At 45.0% G+C, this 26746-nt stretch overlaps 1 protein-coding gene across 4 annotated transcripts in view; it reads right to left on the bottom strand.

Moving 5' to 3' along the window:
* Nucleotides 1–17032, bottom strand: part of SYT12 (synaptotagmin 12) — an 82851-nt gene extending 65819 nt beyond the window's left edge. The window contains exon 1 of one of the 4 annotated variants that reach the window (XM_077321263.1): nucleotides 16676–17032. Coding sequence is in view for 3 of the 4 variants with exons in the window: in XM_077321259.1 (XP_077177374.1) it covers nucleotides 16355–16519 (165 nt within the window). In the remaining variant the exon portion in view is untranslated. Of the gene's footprint in view, nucleotides 1–15369; nucleotides 15458–15819; nucleotides 15967–16354; nucleotides 16617–16675 lie in introns of those variants that run through there. The other 3 variants (XM_077321259.1, XM_077321261.1, XM_077321262.1) reach the window with 3 other exon arrangements.
* Between the last annotated feature and the right edge of the window lie 9714 nt (nucleotides 17033–26746).

Here is a 26746-nt window from a genome sequence, read left to right as displayed (position 1 = left end):
TTTAGCATTCCAATCCCCCATGATGATAAGCACATCATTCTTTGGTGTTGCTTCCAGAAGCTGTTGTAGGGTTTCATAGAACTGGTCAACTTCATCCTCTTCAGCAGCAGTGGTTGGGGCATAGACCTGGATTACTGTGATGTTGAATGGTTTGCCTTGGATTCAAACTGAGATCATTCTGTCATTTTGGGGATTGTATCCCAAGACTGTTTTTCCTACTCTTTTATTGATTATGAAGGCTACTCCATTTCTTCTGCGTGATTCTTGTCCACAGTAGTATACCTGATGGTCATCTGAATTAAATTCACCCATTCCTGTCCATTTTAGTTCACTGATTCCTAAAATGTCAGTGTTCAGTCTTGGCAATCTCTTGTTTAACCACATCCAGCTTGCCTTGATTCATGGATCTGACGTTCCAGGTTCCTATGGAATAAAAATCTTTACAGCATCGGACTGTCTTTTCGCCACCAGTTACTTCCACAACTGAGCATCCTTTCGGCTTTGGCCCAGTCACTTCATTTATTCTGCCGCTACTAGTACTAGCCGTCTGCTCATCCCCAGTAGCATATTGGACACCTTCTGACCTGAGGGGCTCATCTTCCGGCGCCATATCGTTTTGCCTTTTGGAACTGTCCATTGGGTTTTCAGTGAACTCTGGTGCTGGAGAAGACTCTTGCGAGTCCCTTGGACTGCAAGGCGAACAAACCGGTCAGTCCTAGAGGAGATCAGATCCTCTGAGAAGGCCAGATCCTGAAGATGAAACTCCTGAAGATGAAACTCAATACTCAATACTCAAATACTTTGGCCACCTCATGAGAAGGAAGGACTCCCTGGAGAAGAGCCTAATGCTGGGAGCGATCGAGGGCAAAAGAAGAAGGGGACGACAGAGAATGAGGTGGCTGGATGGAGTCACTGAAGCAGTAGGTGCAAACTTAAATGGACTCCGGGGAATGGTAGAGGACAGGAAGGCCTGGAGGATCATTGTCCATGGGGTCGCGATGGGTCGGACACGACTTCGCACATAACAACATTGGGTTTTCATGGCAGAGATGCTGGAGTGGTTTGCCATTTCCTTCTCCAGAGGATCACCTTTTGTCAGAGCTCTCTGCTATGATCTGTTCGTCTTGGGTGGCCCTGCATGGCATAGCTCATAGCTTCACTGAGCTACGCAAGCCCCCTTGCCACGGCAAGGCAGTGATCCTTGAAGGGGAAAAGCACATTAACAACACCTAATTCTTGAGTAGCATAAAAAATTAAAGACATCCCTTACTTTGCCATTAGTTCATTTTGAAGCCAGAATTCATTCAAATTATTTTATGATATGTTACTACACTGTGACAGTTCTCAAAGCTGTCCTTGTTGTTAAATAATGCTATGCTAAACATGCTACTCAAAATATAAGAAGACAGAGAAAGAATAACCTAACTTGATCTCATCCACCAGATTACTGAAATCTTTCCCATCTACCTGCTTCCTGTAGCTTCCAGAGACCATGCTTGCAAAAGAGAAAATTTCAAGCAATACCCCTCATTCCTGCAGCTTCCATGCACTGTGGCATTCTATCTATAAGGCTACTGTAACTCATGAATCAACTAGGGGATGGGTAGGAAGAGCTGCTGTAGGAAGGGGAAGGGACTAATCAACAGGCCACTTTATCATTAGGTGTAGGTCTTTTCATGAAGCCAGACCCTTTAATCTAACCCTTATTATCAACCCCAACTGAAGTTCACAGCATTACACTTCCTTTTCTCATACCCTTCCTTTGTTGTCCTTCTGTTACCCTTCTCCATGCAGAGATCAGTCTTTGTTGCTTATGTTACCCTGTAGAGCTCCATACAAATTATATGGCAGAGATAGTCAAACTGTGACCCTCCAGATGTCCATGGACTACAATTCCCATGAGCCCCTGCCAGGAAATGTTGGCAGTGGCTCATGGGAATTGTAGTCCATGGACATCTGGTGGGCTGCAGTTTGACTACACCTGTTATATGGGATGCAGTCAAATGGACTTTTAATTGAAAACTATCAGAAACAAACAATAATTTTCTGTGTTATGCTAAAAACCAGGACAAACCGTCTACTGAAGAATCCCAGCACAGCTTCATTGGCCTTAACAGATCTATTTACAACTTTTTACTTTAAATCACAATTGTTCTATATATGATTAACCACAGCTCAGTAGTAGCTCACATCGTTGGCATGAAAAAAGAACCTAATTCAAGCCCTAGGACCTCTCAGTAAAGGAATACAAGGAATACAAAAGAACCCTCTCCAAGATCCTGGAGACCTATTGCCAGTAAAAGTAGACAGGACTGAGTTGACTCAGTATAAGGTAGCCACAACTATAACGCAGTATTATTTCCCCTAGTGCATCATTCCATCTTTATGTTATCTCTGGGTTGTTTGCAGAGATGGTAGAGTATTGGCTGAAATTCTGCATTCATATCCTAAATCAACATTATCTAATTTTGAAAATTTGTGTCACCAGTAGTTTCAATTAAGCACTTGTGTCTGTGGCAGCTGATAAAAATCTAATGAAGACAAAGGTGGTTGGAGGCAGATTTTCATTTGTCTTCTTTATGAGCGGCTGTAGGCTGCTGGATGGTGACAGGAAAGGCTAACTAAAGATACAGAAATCATTCCATTGGCAAAAGAGAAATAACAAATATCTGGAAACTGATGGAGAGAAAAAAGTCCCTAAACAAAGACTTTCTGGAACACAGTTAAATATCCATCCCCAGAATGGGAAGTACAACCTTGACTGAAAATGGGGCTCCATGATTTTGTCAGTAGATCAGTCAAGGTATCAATGGCAGCATGGTTTTATCTGTAGAACCAAATCTGAATTGGCCCAGAGTAGATGGAAGAGCATGCTGGTTTATGTTCTAAAGGCATTCTGGCTCTGATGTTATTGTAGCAGGAGACAAAAAATCTATTAGATTATCTTTTCTTCCAACAAGGCATGGCTGCTTTTGTTGATTACATGTTAAGTTATCTCTTTTTCTGCCAATATTCTCAAACAAGCAATTATAGTGATACTGTCATGATAAAGTCATAGATTTTACATTCATTGGGATCAACTGAAAACATGTACCTTGCAAACTTGTCCTTTAAGTATTTCTTTGATTATTTAAGGTAGTCTAAAATCTTTAAACCATTCATTCAACCAATCAAGTGGCATGTAGGGCAGGAACAGTGTTTGTTTTTTGTTTTCTTTGTTATAGGTGGACAACCAAAACAACACAGAGATAATTCAAGAAATTCCTCCAACCTAGATTTCATCTTCTCTACCCCTTTGAAATCCCATCCAGCTTTCTGAACCAAGGCAGTTCCTTTAAATCAGTGGCCCTCAACCTGGGGGTCAATCCACCCTTTCAGGGGGGTCGCCGAGGTCGCCAGCAGCGGCCCAAAGGGGAAGGGGTTGAGAATTGCTGGTGGTGCACACCACCACTGCCCATCCCCAGTGCCATTGGCTGCCTCGGCCTTCCATGGTCGCCAGCGTGTGCGCAACCCTACGACCACCTTTGGGTCACTGCCGCCACCGCGACCCCCACCACCACGGCAGTGGGTTGAGAACCGCTGCTTTAAATACCTTGAAAGCCGCAAGTAGGTCCATACTTGCAAGAATTTTAAATGGGAAAATAGTTGATCATGTATCCATGTGTTCTCCATAACCTATGCACTAAAAGCATATTTTGTATTGGAGTAAGAGAACCTTACTATGATATTACAGGGAGGGGCAAATGACAAGAAGAAGTAGTTCATCATGACCTTTAAAAGTATTAAGCAGCTCTGGAAGAGTAATAGATAAGTTGTGTAAGGGACCTCCGGAAAACATATATTCAAGGAAAACATGCATTCAGCTGTGGACCTTGTAATAAACTTATCATGTTATACACAGTTACAGCAAAAAATGGGGCAGAGAGGATCCCATCAGAAATGGATTACTTTTAATGTATCATCCCGAAGCCTGAAAAATACCAGCAGCACACAACATGACACGGTTGGGTAGGTAAATGCTGGCTTAGAGAGAATTGGTAACTCTCCACCCCCCCCCCCCACACACACACACACACCTTCCAATACAGGACTGGTTCCAGAAAATCACTCTTGGTGGGAAAGGAACGGCTCAATGTTCAGCTTACTCCAGGGAAGCATGCCAAGCCCTGGTAACAGCACTGGTCTGCATCAGTGCCCCAGAGTGTCCATACCTCTTGGAGAAATGTTAAAATCACCACCAATGTAACTTAACCAGCATTCCTTTCACTTAAGATGTCCTGCTTTACTGGAAGGGCAAAACAAGGGGCAGATAGTCTGACTGGTGTGCCCAGGGGAGAGAAAAGGGGTATGTGGGATTTCCCTTCCAAAAAGTTCAAACAATCTCATATACACTTGGATCACTCACAGTCTGGGGAATAGGAAAGGGAGAGCCAAAGGGCTGAAGCACCTTGACAGTAGGTACTGTGAAGAAACTCCATATGAAACAGTTGATAGTCACTACCAGTTAGTGATGACAGTACTGGTTACACCAATGACATGCTTTTCTGTCAGGCACTTCCATGTCTCCAAGGAACAATCCATGTCAACTACTGGGGACTCTGGGGTACATGAATTTTCACTCTTTTCCTGATTTTTGGATAATGGAAGTTACTTCAAGATGAAAAGATGACTTCTGTTATTCTGTGACTGATTTAAAATACCATGGCCTTATTTAGCAACTCCAGTATAATAGTACATACGTAGCATATTTTAAAACACGTTACTATCTGGGCTAAATACGCTACTCTTTTAAAGACAGCCTTCTGTAGAGCTTGTATTTACCTTGAAATACAAGAAACTGGCTAAAATGGTTTCCAATAATGCCTTGGAAGAGCTTGATGCCCTAAATTAGTAACTGGATGTTAACATACACAGAAATTGAAGGGGTACTGAATTAACCATAGGCTTGGGGAACCCCTACCAGCTTGTAGATCTCCAAAGTGATGTAGTGGCACAGCCAGCTCCTTGTGGATTCCAAGTCTGATTTGGAGGACATGGCAACTCAAACCAATTTTTGTGGTGATCCAAAATAACTTGATCTCAGGAATCACAAATCATGTGACTGTGAGGGAGGGACTGTGGCATCTGCTTGGCATGCAGAACATCCCAGGTTAAAAGATCTGTCAGTAGGTGATGTGAAAGACCTTTGCCTGAGACTCTGGAAAGCCATTGCCAATCTGTGTAGACAGTACTGATTTTGATGGACCAAAGGTCTGAAATGGCTGTTTTGTGTGTTCCCTGTGTTGTTTCTGATTAATCCTGGGAGCTCAGGACTTGTTTTACAAAGCATCGATCTATTTTGTTTAAATCTGATAAAATAAACTATATTAGGCTGCTTTCCCAGGCAAACATTTTGATCTTGCCCAGTATGAATATATTCCATTCTTAATTGAAATAGACCAAAGATTTTTTTTAAAAAAATCTTCAACCAAATAGTATCTGTCTCCATTTAAATTTGCGACCCCATTTAATTTGTCCATTTGAAGAGGCTTTTAAATTTGTTGAATCTAATCTAATCCTTCTCAGACAGCTTGTGAAAACTGATATCTGTCCCTATAAGAATCACTTTTAAATTATACTTCTTGCATAATTGCACAAGGTGATGGTACTGCTTTAATTTGCTCTGATTAGACCCCACTCAAGAGTACCGTGTTCAGTTTTGGGCACCACAACTGAAGGATTTTGACAAAGTGCAGCATGTCCAGAGATGGTCAACAAAAACAATGAAGGGTTGGAGACCAAAACATATGAAGAAATGTTGGTCTGTCTAGCCTGGAGAAAAGATGACTAAGAGGTGACATGATAGCCATCTTTAAGTTCTTGATAAGTTAACATATAGAGGATGGAGTTGAGTTGGTTTCTGATGCCCCAGAGCGTCGCGCCAGAACCAATGGATTGAAATTAATTCCAAAGAGTTGTCAGCTAAACATAAAGTTCTTGACAGAACAGTTCCTCAGTGGAACAGGCTTCCTCAGGAGGTAGTTAGTGAGTTCTGCTTCTTTGGAAGCTTTTAAGCAGAGGCTAGATTGCTATTTGACACAAATGCTGATTCTGTAAACTTCAGCACATTGTGACTGGGTGGGCAGAAAGGGTTGTGTCAATGCTTGGCTCTGTGGTCCTATCTTGTATGCCCAGGGAGATGCTGATTGCCAATTTGAGGTCAGGAGGCAATTTCCTCCGGGCCAGAATGGCCAGGGTTTCTGGTTTCCTTGGTCTGTGTGTGTATGTGTGTGGGGGGGAATCATCTAGGCATGAAATTGGGGTTACTGTGGGTGAGCAGGTAGTTGTGAGTTTCCTTCATTGTGAAGAGGGTTGGATTTAGATGACCCTGGAGGTCCCTTCCAACTCCATGATTCTATGACACTATGATTCTATATGAAACAAGACTATGACCCTTTTTTGGGATACAATGTAGCACAATTTTTTACCTATTACCTCAGTTCTTTTGTCCATGGCCGAAGAAATACATCAAAAGGTAGAACACTCCAAAACTATGAGTGTCAAATTCATCATGAACATCCTGTTTCCTATAGGTAGATACTAATTAAGAATAAGGCTTTTCTGTGACGACTCTTACCTGAAAAATGCCTGCCCTCTTAGCCTCAGCCTTGTGTCAAGCATATTAACTTTTCTACTCCAAGATGTTCTCAAATGGTCAAGTTGGCCCTACAATGCACAAACTGTTTTTAGAAATGGTTTTTACAGGTTTAAAAAAAAAAAAAAAAAGAATTGTAGGTGCTGTTTCTGAAGAGTCACAGTTTTAAAATACTAGTATGAGCTATGTATTACCTATTTTTCCATTTAGTTTTTAATACTCCTAGGTGTTAATGCATATTTCACATTGTTTCATTTGTCTTTTATCTTTTGCAAACTGCCTCAAAGAATATGGACAGAACAATGTAAAAATCAGAACATTAGTCCTTAAAATGAAGCTATCTTCTATGTGAAACTTGATGGCATCTTTTTGATAGAATGGAAGAAGTCAAGGGTAGGGCAGCCTGCACTGCACAACTGGTTGCATCTAGTGCTGCCTATGCCCTGCCTAAAGTTTCCCCAGTTTCTGCAACAAGATGACTCCTCATATGAAACGGGGTAGGGTTCAATGGGATTTAAAAAAAAGACTTTAACATAGAAGTGGAGAAGCATTTGTCTTCCTTTTTAGATGAGAAGTGTTCTTGGCCTTTAAAAGAACATAATTTAATTTCTCGACAAATAATTTTACCCCCAGTGTAAGGGACTGTTGCTAGGATAGTTTTCATGGTTTGGTCACATGGCCTCCAACTACTTAGCTATAACTAGCATTACCTGGCCACATGACCATTACTCTACTGAGGAAGATCACTGCATCAAAAGTTGTATCAGCCATAACGTCTATAGCTCTTTCCAACTTCAAGAAGAAGTCAGCCTTCTTTCTTCCCTGCAATCAGAGCCTTAGTCTAGGCCAGGAACACTTGTGCCATCAGGGGATAAAGGCAGTTGCTTTCTTCACAAGTCTGGTGGCCTTTTAGCTTCACAGCCTTATCTGTAGAGTCCTTGAGCCTTAGTCATCTTGATGCATACAGACTCCAGAGATGGTAGTGGCAGCTGCAACTGGGCCATTGTTGGCTTTCTTTGAGAAGGTGTAGAGGCCCTATATAGATCTTTCCTGATTCCAGGAGATGTAGGAGTTTCCCACTCTTCTCTGTTACTTTCCTCAGATCCTTGAACCTTCAGGTTCCTGAATCCTCATCCATATAATATCCCTCTGTGGAGGCCCAAAGCCTTTAGGGGAAGTTCTCTGGGGAGTGGAGAAAGAAGTGGGAGGGGCCTGCTAATTGGCTATGCTTGAAACAGTGAGAAGATAAGGGGGGCTGAGTGGAGGAGTTTTCCCATGCTTTTGACCCCCTTTGTTTGACCATCCTTGACAAATCAGGCCCTTATCCATAAAATGTCTCACCCAGAGTCTAATGCTGGCAGGAGCTTCCTTTTCCAAGGGCTGTCCCCATCCTCTTCAGATTTTGGGTGAGATTGGCTGTGGCTGGCAACATGTGTTCTGCCGTGTCATCTTTAAAGGGATGGGTCCTCTGCATTGCAGTTTGGAGAAGATAGGGATTAAATCTCCAGTGTTTTGTGCGGCTGCTCCAGAAGCTTCCAATTGGGTAGGCTGGCTGGCCATACCCTCAGCTTTGCACTGGTGTCATTGAGTGAACAAGAAGACAGGATGAGAGAGAATAATATAGTTGCTGATTTGTAAAGTGTAGATAGAAGGATTGCAAGGGGAGAGCTAGAAGAAGGTAAGTATAAGAGGCTGATTTGTGAGTTTAAATATTAATACTGCAATCTCACACTTTTTTACAATTTCCAATCTTGGGGAAAATAAAGTATGGGCACACATGTATTTGCCTACTTGCACTGCAAAATGTGTTGGGCATACGGGTTATACTTAATTTCAGGTTTATCTTCAAATTAAATTAAGGTTATATCACATGTAATTAAAAAAAACCCTACTGGTTACAAAAATACCAAAGCACACCACAGTTACCCTGGGTGCAATAGCACCAGGGCCATTTTCTCCTCCTCCTGCAATTTTATTTTTTTATGTCTCCTCCTGCATCATTATTATATGCCAGTGAGTTATAATCACAGTTATTCACATATGTTTTGCCATATTTTTAAGCAGCACAATATTACACTCGACAGCAACATTATCTTTCTGGATGCTGATACCCTCTTATAATAATTACTGGAGCTTGACATATCTTTTTAGGAAAATTCAGGAAAGCATTTTACAGTGACTATAAAATGTTAGAGAGAGGGTCTTTACTCAGTTACATTGCCCTATATCTCTGTTGACTTTGAGACACTAATTCCTAATCTCCCGAGAAAGTGAGCCAGAATCAAATGTGCTAAGTAAAGAAGGCTCCGAGTGATTGGAGTCCTCCTTGTCTGTCGTAGAGCATCTTCTTGCTTCAGCTCTCTACCTATTGCAGCATAACCCAGATCAACATCAGCGACTGCTTCATAACTTCATCCGGCCTATTCTCCATCAGCTGCAATGGTTACCAGTTGAATTCCGGATCAGACTAAAGGTTCTGGTAATTACCTTCAAGGCCATACGCGGTCAGGGCCCAGTGTACCTGAGGGACCGCCTCCCCGCCTATGCCCCCAAAAGAGCTCTACGCTCTACTGCCTCCAATCAGCTAAGGATCCCTGGCCCTAAAGAAGTCCGTCTGGTCTCGACCAGGGCCAGAGCATTCTCTGTTCTGGCCCCTACCTGGTGGAACGAGCTCCCATAGGAGATCAGGGCCCTGACAGAGCTTAAACAGTTCCGCAGGGCCTGCAAAAAGGAGCTCCTCCACCAGGCATTTGGCCGAGACCAGATGTAATCTACAGCGACCAAGGGCCCCTGCTCCCCCCCACCCCCCCCTCAGAATTCAATCAATAAGCCACCCCCCTCAGAATCCCATCAACAAGCCCTGGACCTGTTTGTATTATGATTGTTTATTGTTATACTGTGTTGTGTTTGGTTGCAATTGTTGGTTATTGATGTACATGTTCTACAGACTGTTTTATGTATGGTTCTCTGTTATAATGTAAACCGCCCTGAGCCTCCGGGGAGGGCGGTATAGAAGTATGATAAATAAATAAATAAATAAATAAATAAATAAATAAACAAACAAACAAACAAACAAACAAACAAACAAACAAACAAACTTGTCAGATGGCCCTTCCTTCGCCAAGCTGCTAAAGCACCAGATCCATTCCAGCTGTGATGTCATTGCTGAGCTCAGAGCACCCCAGAGAACAATGTGAGGGAGGATGTTCCTCTTCTGACCTGCCTGAGCAGGAAGAGAAGTGCCCCATTATCATTCTTTCCTCTCTTCAGGACCTGGTGGTAGAACAGCATTCTGCCATCAAAGCATCCTCCCCCTATACCTTCAGCCTGACAAAAGAGCCCAGGCAAATGCACAAACATGGTGCAATGGAAGAAAAAGTTAATTGTTTCTGTATGTTAGCAAAGGTTTTTCATTTTGGGTTTTTGTTGTTGTTTTGCATTTTAATGCTGGGGATAGTGGTATGAATTGAGGGGATCATTAAAATTCCAGTTTTGTATTTAGTGCTTTAGGAAGGGAAGGAAGTATGATACAGCTTGAACTAATCAGATCTTGGAAGTGAAACAAGGTCAGTACTTGGAAGGCAGTCCACAAAGGAAGACTCTGCAGAGGAAGGCAATGGCAAAGCACCTGTATCTCACTTGCCTTTGAAGCTGCGGTTGCCATAAGCTGGTTGTGACTTGATGACACTTTAGTGCTTTGTTTTTCTGATTAGCTTCGGTGTTGGTGGGGAAGAACTCCAATTTTTTGTAATCATGCATATTTGTCTATTTTTCCATGTTTCCCCTGGTTTAGCTTTATTTAGGGTTTTTTGCTTTTGATTTTGGAAACGTTTGGTTCTTTGTGGGATTTGCTCAGATTGTGGGGAGATTTCCTTTTGCAGGGAATTCTGTTGTTTGTGCAGATTTGTTGTTCACTGATGGAGTTTTGAGGTGCTGTTTTGGGGCAACTGGAGGGTGCTTTGATAAATTAGAAAAGGTTTTAAGCATAGCATTTTGCTCCTTAAGACAGGGGTAGTCAGCCTGCAGTCCTCCAGATGTCCATGGACTACAATTCCCATGAGCCCATGCCAGTGTTTGCTGGCAGGGGCTCATGGGAATTGTAGTCCATGGACATCTGGAGGACCACAGGTCGACTACCCCTGCCTTAAGATACATTGACAACAGGATGTCTGAAGGCTCCTTTTTCATGGGTTGTTAAAGGTGGATTTCTATGTCCAATCTCCTTCAAATGGAGGTATGGTAACCCTAACTTCTTCCCTCACTTGCCCCCAACTTTTTTCTTTTTCTGAGCAGTATCATTAACCGTTTATGCACTGGAGGGCTGCAGGCTGGAGTTTTAGTTGTGGCAGGTTGCCCCTCCTCTTCCTGCACCCACATGGGGGAGCATTTGGCCTGGTGCACCTCATCCGCCCCCAATTTGTGCTCCTGCATGGGAGCTGGGGCAGTGAAGTTCCCAGTGCATAAACGGTCATTGTCTATTTTTTTATTTGAAGGTTTATGAGTATCTCACTATCACAATAGTATATTTTGATGCTGGTACAGCCCAGGGACTTCAGGGAAGAGACAAGATCACCTCCTTTATTTATACTTCTGATAATAACACACAATAAGCTTTTAAAAGTTCCTGAAATAAACAAAATACGTTATTACCTGAGGTGAATCAATAATAACTCTGAGGTAACTTGGTAACTTAGTCATTCTGCAAACTTAGTTTTTCACAAACTCCAGTTAATATGTTTCCACCAAAAGGATGTTAAGCTTTTCACAAAATCTTTGTGATGAGATGATTTCGTTTCAGTGTCTGCTAGACAGTATAGTAGAAGTTCTTGAATGACTGTTCAGAAGGCAAGGTCATGCTACCAAGTACCCTTCTATTTGAGCTATCCCCCTTTTCAACTGGGCAGGGCATTGCTTCTCTAAACTAGAAGTTCCATTTCTTTTTTTGGCCTGAATGGGGGTTTTCAGCAATCCTCCCACTCTTCCTTGCCAACCTTCCCAGTCATCAGTCAGTACTAAACTGAATTATCTTCAGCAGTCAGTTCGCAACTCTTTTCTTAACTGACACAATCCAATGAAAATCCATTTGAGCAGTTTGTCACTCAACGGCTTACTGGCTCTGTGAAGCATTAACCTACACTTGTTTATACAGCACTTATGAGGTTTCAAAGATCAGTCCATCACAGGGGACAGAGATGGGACTTGGTTTCCTGAAAATCTGGTGCTGTTTGTTCTGAACAACCTATTCCAAATCCGTGGAAAGATCCCCAATTCCACCTCATGTGTTGTGCTTTTTCTTCATTAGTTCCACAATTCTGTTCTTCATTCCATAAATGCACAGAACAACCCAATAAGGTACTTTGGGAGTGTATTATTGGCTTAGGAATTTCAGTATGCAAATTACTAGGAATGACTATTGCAATTGAAAGGGACAAGGCTAGTCTTTGACTAGGTTATTTTTTTTAAAAAAAACTTGAATTGAATATGTTTCCAATATCTGCATTATAGAAGTAACAAATCTTAAAAAAAAAAAACTTCAAACATAGAATCATAGAGTTTGAAGGGGCCATACAGGCCATCTAGTCCAACCCCCTGCTCAATGCAGGATCAGCCCAAAGCATCCTAAAGCTTCCAAGAAAAGTGTGTATCCAACCTTTACTTGAAGACTGCCAGTGAGGGGGAGCTCACCACCTCCTTAGGCAGCCTATTCCACCGCTGAACTACTCTGACTGTGAAAAAAAATTTTTTCCTGATATCTAGCCTATATCGTTGTACTTGTAGTTTAAACCCATTACTGCATGTCCTTTCCTCTGCAGCCAATGGGAACAGCATCCTGCCCTCCTCCAAGTGACAACCTTTCAAATACTTAAAGAGGGCTATCATGTCCCCTCTCAACCTCCTTTTCTCCAGGCTGAACATTCCCAAGTCCCTCAACCTATCTTCATAGGGCTTGGTCCCTTGGCCCCAGATCATCTTCGTCGCTCTCCTCTATACCCTTTCAATTTTATCTACGTCCTTGAAGTGAGGCCTCTAGAACACACAATACTCCAGGTGTGGTCTGACCAGTGCCGTATACAATGGGACTATGACATCTTGTGATATTGATGTGATGCTCCTGTTGATACAGCCCAAAATGGCCTTTGCCTTTTTTACCGCTGCATCACACTGCCTGCTCATGTTTAGTTTACAATCCACAAGTACCCCAAGGTCTCGTTCACACACAGTGTTACCTAGAAGTCTATCCCCCATCCATGTAACATCAATGTAAGAGTCCGATGGTAAGTATAAACACCTTCCTGCTTTAAATGTACTGGTGTATAAAATATTCCAAAACCATAGTCAGACACAGAATTACCATCTCCCTGGGGATTCCCAAGTGGAGAGGCTCATATAAACAAAACATAGCAAACACTGGCAAAAAAACACAAACACAAAACCACAGCCAGACTCCCTTGCAGAATATAAAACCCAACAGTTAACCTTTCATTTTCTAAAAGGCAGCATGACCATTTTTTACTTCTTTATTCCAACAATATTTGAAGCATCCTGAAAATCGTTATCTTGCACCCAGCATCATGCAATCCAGTTAAGTCTGCAACACATCCTGCAATTCATTTTAAGACAATACAAACCGCAGAATACAAACTGCCCAAATATGCCCCGAAGCACCATTTTCTCTGGAGCCACCTTGATGATGAATTCTGCAATATCTGACACTACTTTGTAATATTTTAATAAAATAGTATCGCATGACCTTTCTTTTTGGACAGTTTTCTGTAGACCAACAGAGCTTACCTACATTCTTTAGCTAAATCTCAGTATTACAACAAAGAGGCTATACCCAAGTGAGGTTTTCTGAAGTTATACCCAGCATATAAACATTCCCCTTCAAGATGGTGCAAAACCTTTACCCAAAAGCGATGAACAAAACTTACAGCCTGGGATTAATTATTTGTTTAATGGTATTTTAATCTACCTTATTTATATCCCACCTTTCTCCACAATGGAGTTCCAAAATGGCTTAAATCATTCTCCTCTCCATTTGTTACGATTTTAATTGTTAGCCACCTTGAGGCGACAAAAATTGTGAGACGGGGTATAAATCCGAATAAAATAAAAAATAAATTTTACCCTCACAACAACCCTATGAGGTAGGTTTGGCTGAGAATGAGTAACCGGCCCAAGGTCAACCAGCAAGTTTTCATGGCAAAGTGGGGATTTGAGCCTGAGTTAACCCCTACAACCATGATTTACCTTTTGAACACAATGCAACATACACATTTTGTCTTATAAAATAAGCAGATGCAGCAGACCAAAATAAAGTCATGAGAGAAGTGTACATAAGCTAATGGCAGTCTGTGCATTTGATCTCTTGCCAGACAAACTGTGTAGAAGAGGGGGAGATGAGACACAGTGAGTCCCCCTCCTGCAACTGTCATTTGGCTCCTTCCCTCCCGGCACCATCTTCTCCCATGGCTAGTCAACTGGGCCATCATACAATCATTACCTAAGTTATCAAGGAGTCTTTATCCATTTGCTTGCTTCTTCCCATCCCATCTCTTTAATTCATCTGGGATTATGTTAACAACAATTTCATATTGTTAACTGCCTTGAATGCAAAGCAGTAGGTAGTTAAATATGCAACATGATCTGTGGCAGAATAGTGAGCAGAACTCAGTCCTGCCTTTGACATCTGCTTGTGCACACTGGTACCAAAATACTGATACAAACCTGTTCTATGGATAACCATCTCTCACTGGCAACTACCGCAGTGTTCAAGATGCACCATTTTTAACTGCTGCCCTACTTATGGCTTAAAGGAAGTGAAATGTAAGGAGATAAGAAAGTGACTGCAGCCTCTCTGGGTCATGAGAGATGGGCTTCACTAAAGAAATGTTGTGCAGTCCTATGCAGCATTACAACCTGAGACTACTGACTTCAATGGACATAGAAGGATGTGACTCTGCTTAGGACTGCACTGTAAGAAGTTTCCCTTTCTCTCAGAAGACAGCTGCTATTTCTATCACTGTTGTCATTCATAATCGATATAGCAAGTTGTAAGGAATCTGCTACTGCCTGTGGCAAGTGATGACATGCCTCCAGGACATCCCAAGATAATTATGGCAATCCCAAAAGATTTTTAAGGCAAGGGACCTCCAGAGGAGGTTTGCACCACCTAACACTGCCTGGTGTGATGTCTCTGTGGTCTCCCATCCATATAGGAACCAGGGCTGACCATGCTCAGCTTCCAAGATGTGATGAGGTCAGGTTACCCTTGGCTAACTGGTATCACTTAGGTGCTTAGAAAGGCAACTGCTCAAAATGTTTTTAGATAATATTTTTAAAAACTCATTGCAGAGAGCCTACTACCATTTAGTTTAGGGTACGCTGAACTGTAAGAATTATTTTATCTGGTCTGGGTCATGCTTGGAAGAAGAGTAGATGCCACAAAGCCAATTTTAATGTTTTCACTGAGTTTAAAGTGTGGTCCAGAGGAGCAAGCTGAGGGCTTGGTGTGGGAGAAGTCCAGATGGAAATTCCTGTTCAGTTCTCAAACTCACTATTGTGAAAAGGAAATGAAGAATGCCGGCATATATGGTCCAGCCTGAGTAACAGGGATCATGAAAAACGCACACACATTAAAGATCAATGGAATGCTTGTCTGAGATAATGAAGGAGTCATGAGTTGTAAAAAGCAGATTAATGAAAGGCAATCCCAATAGAGGATTTGTTCTTACCATGGAGTATGTTCCATGAGAACGTTTTTCTTCAATAAAGACTATCCTCTTGCTACCTGACAGCCTTGGTTTCCTCGGGATGGGCAAGAGAAAACGGAAGCATCCCGCCTATCTACAGAGGGGAAGGGCAGCCAGGCGGCGGCGGGGGGGGGGGGGGAGCAGCGTGAACTGACACTAGGAACCCCGTAATGCCCGGGCTCAAAGCACCTCAAGCCCCGCCCCCTCCGCAAGGTTCTCTCGTCGCGAGCGGCTCCGAGGGTGGGCGCGAGGCTGCGGCCCCCTCCCTCCCTCCCTCCCCTGGCCTTCCATTGGCCACCGGTGCCGCCTTCGTCTCCCCCCCCCCCCCGCGGCGGCTTCTACTGCCTCCATGAGAGGAGTCGGGGGAAGGGAAGCCCCTCCGAAGCCCTCGCAGGTCCCCTGGCCTAGACGGAAGCCCTTGACCGCTCTCACCATGGCGGTCCTCGGCAGGCGGAGAAAACTTCCCGGAAAGCTTTTGCGGCGCAGGATCCGTCTCGCTCGTTGCGCCCGCGCCTGCAATGGGGCCGCGAGCGGGTCGGGCTTCCGTCCTCCCTCGGGGTACATGAATTCCTGCCCGCCCCCCACCCCCGCCCCCACCGGGAGAAGCGAGCGTGGCTGCGGCCGCTGAGGGCGCCTGCAGGCCGCCCTTTCCCTCCCCGGCCATTCCTTCAGCGGCGTTGCATTGTTGCCAACGGGTCTCGCTTTGCCCTTTCATGCATTTCCCTCCCACGCTCGGGCCGCGCTTCAAGAGCTCCGCTCCGGGCCCCGTTTTCAATCGCCTCCGGAGCTCCCGGGGCCATCCCAGCTCCTCGGCCGTTATGCCGGCATTCCTCTACGCCTAAACTCGGCGCCCCGCCGGCAAAGGTCCCACCAGGGACCGGCAGCCTAGGCTTTGCGAGCCCATTAGGGGGCAGGTTCCCATGGCGGCCACCCTCCCCCCAACAACAACAACAACGGAGGCGCAAACTTTGCCAGGCGCTTTGGCTGCTCGGCGATAGACTTCCATCCTCGTCGGCTTCAGGATCAGACCGCGCGGAGTCGTGGGCCGTCGGGGAGAAGCCAGCCTGCAGCGTGGCACTGCTGTCCTATGGAGCGTGGAGGGCGGGAGGTGGCACCTGCTCCAGGGATGCATGCGGGACGTACTCAGAGGGCAAGCGTCAGTGCCTACATGAAGAGGGCAACGTCGCGCCGCCCAGCCCAGCCCCGGGGAGCCGCCTGCAGCCTTCGCGAGTCTCCCCCGGCCGGACCTCGCACGGGCTGAGCTCCCCGCCGCCGCGGCGCCACTTACCTCTCGGGGAGTTTGGCGCAGCACTAACGCCCTGCAAACTCTGCAGCTCGGCCGGGGCCCCTGCGCGGCAGCGTGCTTTCCGCTCCCGCGGGCCGGAGAAGATGCGAGGGACGGGATTCTCCGCGTGGAGCTCCTCCCATGGAGCAGCAGCAACAGCAGCAGCCGCCTGAGTCACCCCCGCTCTCTTCCAGCTGGGAAGGAAGCCGCCGGCTCCTTTCCAAAGACCGAGGCGAGGACTGGCGAGTCAGGCGGGGAAGTGGAGTGGACTCCCTCCGCTCCTCCTCCTGGCCGCGCAGCGCTGAGACGTGGCGCTAAAAAGCCATGCAAGCCCACCCCCGTGCCTGACTGCAGCCGCGCTATGTACCCCTGCAATGCCTGGAGAGATCGCCCTCGCCCAGCGCGCGCGCACACTCCTTCGCCCTCCGGAGGGGATCCTTGGAGAGAGCCACCAGGTCGGGGTGCGGGGGGGGGGGGGCGCCTAGGACAGCGCGGCCGAGACCCTCCCCCGCAGCGAACAGCAGCCCTGCTGGAAGGGGTCGGCGGCGCAGGCTGCCACGGCGCTCAGCAAGGGCACGCGGACCGTGCTCCGGCTTTCGGGCCCGCCCCCCATACATGTACTGTGGAAGGCCGCTGCGAAGGGAGAGATGGGCAGGGCAGCGACCGGGTACGGTGGGTCGTGGCACGCCGGTCTCAAGCGGACTTCCAGCGGTGCTCCGTTCCAAGGTCACTCCTCGGAATTGGCGCGGATAGGAAGCAACGGGGGCGGGGCTGGCATACAGTGTCTTTGTGGGAGATGGAGGCATCTGCGCTGACATATCTTGTGAAGCCATCCACTCTTATAGGGAACTAGGAAACAGGCGAAGGCTCTCCTCCCCTTTGAGCCATTTTCTGGGAAAGAGGGCTCCAGATTTTGGGGGTGCCTCAGACCAGAACACAAACAAAACGTGTCAGCCTTGCAAAAGCCCTTTCAATGGAACAGCAAAATCTGCCCTTCCATAGCATGGATGCATTGTCTTTGCACCTTCCAGGTGAGAATCAAAGAGGAAGGTGTCAAAACTCCACCATGTTTATCAGGGCTCAACTGTCCAGGTTAAGAACAGAGCGTCCTCTTAACTGGAACTGTTTCCCGACAGGCACAAATCCAAACAGTCCCACTGCATATTTCCCCATGGTTTCAAACAGTGGACTTCCCAGATTAGTTTGAAATGTAGCACAATGGTAGACACTGGGAAGGCCATAATTAACAGGGTAGGTGACCTTATATGAGCCAGCCATCCTCTTACAGCCTGTCTGCAGTCCAAAAGCCAATGAACGACAGGAGATTTATTTGTGGGTCTTCTCTGGCTTCCATCTTAAACACAGAGCAGCAACTAGGGGGAAAGGGGCAGTTCAGGAAGGGCTGATGTCACCTCCCCGTGTTATTCTTGTAAACTCAAGTTGCTACTCTGTGGCTGCTAGTTTTGCCACATGAAGAAGTTATCACAGTGAGGCTACTGCTATCAGCTAAACAACAAATTACACTTAATGCTGCATTGCAGGGTTGTTGTAAAGATTCCTCAGATGATGTTGTATGTTGTAGAGCAGGGGTGGGCAAACTGTGGCCCTCCAGATGTCCATGGGCTACAGGTCCATGAGTCCATGTTGTAGAGCATCTTGAACTCTCCAAAGCATTATTTGAATGCTAACTTATCAGTGGAATATACCCAGGTATCAACTTCTCCCATGGCTCAAAGTAATTTTTTTGGCCTGCTTCCAGCATCCTGTTTCTGGGGTCTCCCCCTGGAAGAAGGTAGCATGAACATGAGGTTTTCTTGACAGTAGGAGAAACAATTTGTTAGTGGCTCCTACTGTTCAAAACTAATGGACCAGTCCTTCTTAATAAAAGCTGATTAGGAAGAAAATAGAGCTGAACCTCAGGAGCAAGATCCCAGCCCTTTCCTAGTTCTTCATGACCCATTCCCTAATGTCCATTTATGCCACATTTCTTTCTGTCCTGCATCCTTGCCAACACTACCTCTGCTCCAGGCTGCTCACCTAGCCATAGGTCTTGCCAGATATCAGGACTTTGACCCTCCACCTACTGAACAAGGGCCCCTGCTCTGCATAGAGGAGATCTGCATGTCTTTGGGAGGTGGGGAGGCATCTTCATATCTATAGTACTAAGGCTTATTTGCTAGTGAAAATCCAGTCTGAATCATGTGCTATGTTGGGCATGAAGGGACACCCGAAAACCTTCCAATTTGGTAGTTATTCAGGCACCTTGCTGTCTAGTTTTTGATCATGGGCAGAGGGAAGTGGGAACAGGAGCAAGGAGAAAGAGGGACTCAGCTGGTATGTGCCTGACGAGGACAATGTCTAGCCTTCCCAAACAGGATCATCCCAACTGCACACACCAATCATTACACCAAATCACTAGCTGTGAGAAGTCCTTCAGGTCCTATATGAACATGAACCCTGGAGTTTCATGAGCTGTTATGTGATCTGAATCTGTACCTGCTCTATAGGGGAAATTTTTAGAGGTCAAATTTTTAGAGGTCAAATCCCTTAGATGAAGGCTATAATTTCTAATGTAATTCCAGGTCAGGGGAGCGATACAGCTGTTTCCCATTGAAGCAGTTATTCCATACTTAAATCCAGAGATTGGAGCATGAACAGCCAAGACAGACCTTTCTACAAAACTTTAAAAGTCCATGTTTGTAGAATAATCTGAAATTTAAAAAAATATAATGGGGTGGTTAAGTACCCCAAATAATAGAGACACGTATAGCTTTTTTTAAAAAAAAAGTATTCTCAGTGGCAATTGTTAGGCAATCCCAACTATTGCCAGCCTTTAAGCCTTGCTTTCAGTAAAAAGCAGGGGGAAGGGCCCTTTCCAGGTGTTTTTGCCTTTGAGAGGAGCCTCATTGGGGCCAAGCATGTCCAATCACCAGGCAATTTGCATGACTCATCCTGGACCGGCTGTTTGCTACTATTCAACATCAGCCACTCCACAACAGGCAGTGTGGTGTGATAGTTTCAGAGTATAGGATTTGACAGATGCAGGTTCAAATTCCCATTGGGCGACTTTGGACCAACCACACATTATCAACCGAACCTCCCTCACCAGATGTTTCAAGAATGAAATACAGCAAACAAGAAATATGTGTTTTAGGACCCTATTATGGAGAGGGGTGGGGTATAAATGAAGCAAATAAATATTGAATGTACCTGAAGATGTAGGGGTAGATAAAAGGTAGGTAAATGGGTAGCTGGGAGAGAAGGAAACAAGGCACAGTGGATAGGGAAGTTGTCAGGAGGAGGGAAAGAGGAAATAGTGCGAGGAAAAGGATACAATGGAAAATGGGATACTGCCCACAAGTCCTTGGGGATTCCCCATCATGCAGTCGGGGGGCCTGAGCTGATGGCTGGTGCCACACAACAGGTTCATGGGTTTCCAAGGCAGAAGCTGACAGAGGGAAGAAAGGAAGGGAAGCTGAAGGGGGCAGATTGTTAGGCTGGCTGGTGGGTGAGAAGAAAACAGTAAAAGGGAAGAGGCAGCGAGACCCTTTGGGGAAGCAAAATGAAATATTCTGTACAAGTTGTGGGTCCTCAAGCTAATGCTAATACAAAAGTGTGCCAACTTAGGCACTTTAAATAGCTTTTAAAATCTTCCTTTCAGACATTCAAGGCTGGAATATGGGGCAAGTAAGTTTCTTCTACCATCATGCGACACATCTGAAAACCTCACAATATAACAAGATAACTAGCAGAGTGAAACTATTAGAGCAGACTGAAAGTGAAAGTATTAGAGCAGACTGACCACCTAACCAGCAAAGTGAGCTCCTGAAAAAACACCAGCACCTGGCTTAAATCATTTCCTCTATGTTCTCACCACAGTTTTTCTTTTACATTAAAAGGAAATCTGATGTTGACTGTTGTGGTTTTAAACTGTCACTTTCAATTGCTCCTAAGCAAGGTAAAATGAGGGGAAGAGCTGGGCATGGAAGAGAGAGACCTTCCAAGTGCTAGCTACATGATTGATTTGGATCTAACCTCACCATCCAATTTTTGTTTATGGCTCAGTAGCTCAGTGACTCTAACATCTCTATCATTGGTTCCATTTCATCTTTTGCTTATGTCTTCCAAGCTGGGTCCAAATAAATTATTTTCAGTGACTGGCTTGAACAGAATCCAGGGCATTTCAGCACCGCAGGCAAAATAATAAAACTGTATCACATACCACCCTGATGCTTCAAAACAGAAATGTCCTAATTTAACCAACCAGGCCTGCTAGCCTGTGAACCTCTATAGTTCATGGATTTACCCAGACTATGGATTTACTTAAATATACTTTAAATATTTCTATGCCACCTCATAACATAATTCTAGGAAGCAACTTGGAACCTATTTCCAAACCACACCAAAAATGAAGTGATGAATAGATTGACCATTGGAGCTGGGGAGAGACCAGGGGGTGGGGGTGGGTGGGTTATAACTACAAACATTAAGGATGTCCCACAGTTGCAGAAAAAATATGTGAACTCTAAAAAAAATGCACCACAGGATTAAAGAGCACCAAATAACAAGCTTTAAAGAAAAACAACAACAGTGGTTGTTACGGGTTCCTAGGCAGCCATAACAATAGTGCCATGCCTTTGAAACCTAGGTTTCTGTAAAGCAAGGCCTGGGTGGGAAGCAGTAGATGGCTGGAAGGCCAAACCAGTCCTGGAAAAGTTCCCAGCCATTGGCATGCAGTGGAATAGCTTCACTGACCTGCAGTTCCAAAGCCTTGTGGGATGCCTCCAGCATTAGGTGAATGTTGTATCTGTAGACCTTCTGAGGACTGAGCTTGGGGTCCTAGGCAGGATCATAATCTTTAGTATGCAATTAGCTAGAGTAGCGATCCCCAACCTGTGGGCTGCGGACCACATGTGGTCCTTCGACTAATTGGAGGTGGGCACCGAAGGATGCCTTCTCCCCCCCCCCCCCCGGCCCTTTACAACACACTTCGGGTGTCATTGTCTCCCATCCCTCCCAGATGGGACTATCTCGTTGCAGAGAAACAAGCTCAGGGTTCCCATTGATTCGTCATTGTCAGGAGTTAAAATTTCCATGAAAATAAAATGTTCCTTATGTTCATTGTTGTGGCGTGTCTGTATCTTATTTTGAAGGGATGTTTAAACATTACCATAGCGATCAGAGAGCATTAGGGCAGTGGTTGAGAGTAGAGGAGTAAACTACCCCCCCCACTGGGCCTCAGTAAAATTGTCAAGCATTGAGTGGTCCCCGGTGATAAAAAGGTTGGGGACCACTGAGCAAGAGCATGTCAGATCCATCTGCAGTCCAGTCAGATTAAAGTGAAACTGACCAATAGTGTGCACTGGTGGGAAAATCATGGAATCATAGAGTTGGAAGGGACCTCCAGGATCATCTAGTCCAACCCCTGCAGAATGCAGGAAATTCACAACTAGATCCGTTTGTTCTGCTGTGTATATACGTGTGGGGTTTATGTGGGTTTCCTAGTTCAGTTTTGACTGTTGTACCTTAGAACTGGGATCACAATAAAGAGCTGAAATGAACTCCCAGTGTCCTGGCTTCTGAACTTATGGAGCAGTTACCTTAGGGCCAGTTTCCTATACCCGGGCACTACAGGGGGAGTAGCTATTTGCCACTAGATTGCCCCTCACCTTCTTCTGGTGCTTGTTTTAAAATGGCATGTTGGAAACAATGGAGGTGTATGCAATGCACAAAACAGCTACAGGCATTGACCATTATAAAACAGTTATTAGAGGGAAAACTTCCAAGGGACAGGCCCAGTGGCAACCCCTGGATACTCACTAGCCACACAGCTCTGCCTGTCAGCAATGGCCACCATGCAACTGGGCCGGCCACTGTGCAACACAACCACATTTTTCCAATGGATAGGCAACCAGGAACAGGGAATGATGGAAAGCCCAGGACAGGTAAAGGTATGTTGGCTAGGGAGTGAGAAAGAAAAAAACAAGACAGGCAAAGGGGAGAAACTATGGCGACTTCCATGAGAACAAAAAGACAAAATGGTGTGGGGAAAGGGACACAGGGAGAAATGAGATGCCTCCTGCAATTCCTTCTCATATCAAGAACAATGGGTGGCCCTCCTATGCTGATGATTAAAAATCTACAAAAAGATCATGAAAGGCCAGACAATGTTTATTTGCAAATCTGGGTTAAAAACAAAATGTCCCTTGGAAAGTGCATGTATGTGTGGGAGGGCAGAATAAGTGATTCTGTAACCTTGAGGGGGGGGAACAGGCAGGAGGGGAAAAGGGGTTAGATCAGTGGTCCCCAACCTGCGGGCCGCAGCCCGGTGCCAGGCCGCAAAGGCCATGGCACCGGGCCGCAGCTCCCTCTCCCCCCCCCCCCGCAGTAAAAAACTTCCCAGGCCGCAAGCTTGCGGCCCGGGAAGCTTCTTACTGCGGGAGGGCAGGGAGAGGGAATCAGGGCCGGGCGCGGCCCGATGTGTGGGTGCGGCCCGGGGGCGCGGCCCGCGGGTGCGGCCCAATGCGTGGGTGCGGCCGATGCATGGGCGTGGCCCACGCGGGCCACGCCCCAATGCCCTGCCGGTCCCCAACCTCAGAAAGGTTGGGGACCACTGGGTTAGATGACTGGGCAAAGCAAGATAGGAAGAGATAGCAGTTAGCAAGAAGGATGGGATTACCCCTCCTACACAAATCCTCATAGGTCCAGGTATAAACTAAAATAAGTAGCAGTAGCGCCACAAGACTGTATAATCAAGAACACAAAGGGGAAGGAGGAGACGGGCTTTCTCAACCAGTGTTTCAATGAAACCCTGGGGTTTTTTTTGACAGGCCTGGGTTTCCTGAATAGTTAGGAGTGAATTAATTTGTTAGATATTTTTTTAATTTGTTGAACATTTATTGCGTGATATGGCCATATGTGTTCGTCAACCTGCCCCTCCCCCAAGTGGAGGGGAGAGAGAGGCCACAGGTAAATGTGTACACAGCTATACTTCCCAACCGTATTCTGCATGACTGTACCACTTCTGGGTTTTCTTGAAGCCTGAAGAATATTTCAGGGGGTTCTCAGTGATAAAAAAAGATTAGAAAAGTTGATCTAAAACCTGGAGAAAACATTTTTTCTTGCTGCCTGAGTAGAAGGCAACAAGTAAACAGATGCCAGGATGGAATTCCACCAAGGAAGTGACACAATCGAGAGGGGGCTAGCACCAATAGGCTTCCCATTGACCTGCATATATAAAAGCATGCCAAGCAGGGCTTCTGGCAAGTATGTCATGTCAAATACAGTTGTTCAGTAACACATGGCAGTGGTGGAGTACCAAGAAGGGGGTGAGGGGCATGTGCAGTCCGCCCTGGGAGCAGCTTGAGGAAATCAGCCAGAGGGCCCTTGACATCAGCATTGTGCTGCATCCAGTCGAATGTCTTTCCTTTAGTTTTAGAATGCAGTCCTGCATACAGCCACTAGGGGTACAGGGAAGTCTGAGAATAGAAAAACATTCTCTAGGATCGGCTAAACTTCCCTTGCTCAAGGACTGAAGCCAACGAGCTTAACAACAATGGACTCACTTTGCCAACAGCAGATACACCTATTGGCAGACCGCAGGTCATTTTCTTAGGGCTAATCCTGCGTTGAGCAGGGGGGGTTGGACTAGATGGCCTGTATGGCCCCCTCCAACTCTATGATTCTATGATTCTCCAGTCATCTAGCCACTCTCCCTTCTTTTCCTTGCATGGAGCTCAGTCAGGTCTTGCAAATCAGTAGTTAAGACAGTTGCCCCAAGATAAAACCACCTTTCCCTTTCCACACTTTTCTCATTGATTTCTGTCCCGCTTCACTTCATTTTTCTGTCTTTCCCCTCTCATTTTTACTTCTTGGGCTCAAGACCTCCTCATCCCTATCCTGCTGGGTGGCAACAGTTTAAGATAGCTAAAAATTAAAATGCAACCAAAACATTTTAATATAATGATGAGTGGAAATCTTAATGGAAAATGTAAAGCTATTAAGCAGAATGATTGTTAATTGACATAGCTGATGGAGAAGTGGGAAGAATATTTCTGAGGATTTTTAATTCAAAGGTTTACTTCATTCCCTTTCTTTCAAGCCCTATGAAGATAGGTTGAGGGACTTGGGAATGTTCAGCCTGGAGAAAAGGAGGCTGAGAGGGGACATGATAGCCCTCTAAAAGTATTTGAAAGGTTATCATTTGGAGGAGGGCAGGATGCTGTTCCCATTGGCTGCAGAGGAAAGGACACGCAGTAATGGGTTTAAACTACAATGATATAGGCTAGATATCAGGAAAAAAAATTGTGATAAGCTAAGCAAAGATATGAAATCCCCACAGAGAGGTGATACCTGCCATTGAACCAATATGTAAAGTTCTTCCTTTGGTAGAAGAAAGCTCAGCCAGAGCCGTGCAAAACGAGGAATACCTGGATAAATTAACAATCTTAATGGGGCCTCAATCCAGTGAGATGAAGGTCCCCTCTACCCTCCAAGTCCAAGGGCACTTGGATTTAATTTGAGCTAGGGAGTGACCTTCTTGAAAAATGGAAATACTGTAGGCCAAAAGACTGTTGTAGATTTTAACTTTAAATTACTGTTTAGGATGTTTTGACACAGCAGCTAGAAAGTTTGCTTTTAGATATTTGTGTACATCTTCCACCAAAATCTAATCTACAGCCTTGAAAAAGATAACCTATGAATCAATGGCTTGATGCCCAGAATAAGTCACAGAACAAATGGAACAAAGTTTGCAGTAATTCTTTGGAATGCTCAGAAATGTACAACATCACGCTTTGGGAGAAAACAAATTAGATGGTTTAAGAAAGCCATGTGTGGCCTATGTGCCGATATAAGATAGCTACACTTGGAAATAAAATCTGGATTGCAGTGAGACTTACCCTTTTCTCAAAAGGCTCTTTAAGAATGTCAGAAATTACATTTTATCCTTAAGTGCAAGCTACCTGGAAGGGATGACGTATATGGTTTCTATTTATAGAAAGCTAGTGCTTACTGTAGAATTGTGAACCTAGTTTATGTAATATATATTGAAGAGTAACTGGAATGATTTTAACATTCTTAGAAGACAACCATTAAGTGATCATGGGCTGGGAAACAAGGTTTTCACGAAGATCCGGATTAAACAAACATCTGACCTCTTTCCAGTCACAAGTCTGGTTCCTGGACTGAATGGTTGCTGGAAAGACTGATCATTTTTCACACAGCCTCATGGTTTAGTGGTTAATGCATAGCTTCAAAATAATCTGTTGGCTTCCTCTTGCCTGTTTTTAAGTAATGCTCCCCCACAGAGGGGAGCAGCTCTATAACAAGACAACGGGTCAATCTAGCTCAGGTATCAGGGGAAAACGTGTCTCATTTTACTGGGAATGCCAGTTGACCCTAGGATCTTCTGACAAACATCCCTTCCTCAACAGCTCTATGGGGTCTCAGACAATGAAAGATCTTTCCTAAGTCTTACTACCTCATATCCTGTATCTGGAGATGCCAGGAACTGAAGCTAGGATCTTTGTGCACTCTACGCACTATGCTAGAGAAATTGTCTCTAAAGAGGTGCACAAAGCTTTAGCCTTCTTCTAAATAGCAGTTCACATACATGTGTCTGTGAGGCCCCATTTAGACTCCCAGACAAAATGATATCACTTTAATCTCCCACAGCTGGAGTGCTGGGTGAGATGAACCTGAGCTTGAGCCAGCAGTGCAATAAAATTCTGGAGTGTTTTCCTTAGAATTGTTGCAGCCACAGAGCGCCTCACTGCAGCATTGAATATGGACAATTATCAGCTGCAAGGTATGTGAGAGTTCTACTTCATTACGCTGATCCTAGATCTAATTTTTTGGGAAGTTTTCTTGTGGGGTACAATGGACTGTTAGACATAAATAAAATGTACTTGCTTTTATCGGATACTGACCCTCATGTCACTCACAAGGTATCCTGTTTTGCAGTGGCCGCAAAGAAAATTAGGGTGAGATTTGTGACTAATGATTTAAATGATAATGTGAATTTTAAAGTCTTGTGGCTGTGCTGGAATTTTGTGTATACTGTGTATTTGTGGC

This window comes from Paroedura picta, chromosome 2, assembly GCF_049243985.1.
Source record: "Paroedura picta isolate Pp20150507F chromosome 2, Ppicta_v3.0, whole genome shotgun sequence".
Lineage (NCBI taxonomy): Eukaryota > Metazoa > Chordata > Lepidosauria > Squamata > Gekkonidae > Paroedura > Paroedura picta.
This window is presented reverse-complemented; position numbering and strand designations above follow the sequence as displayed.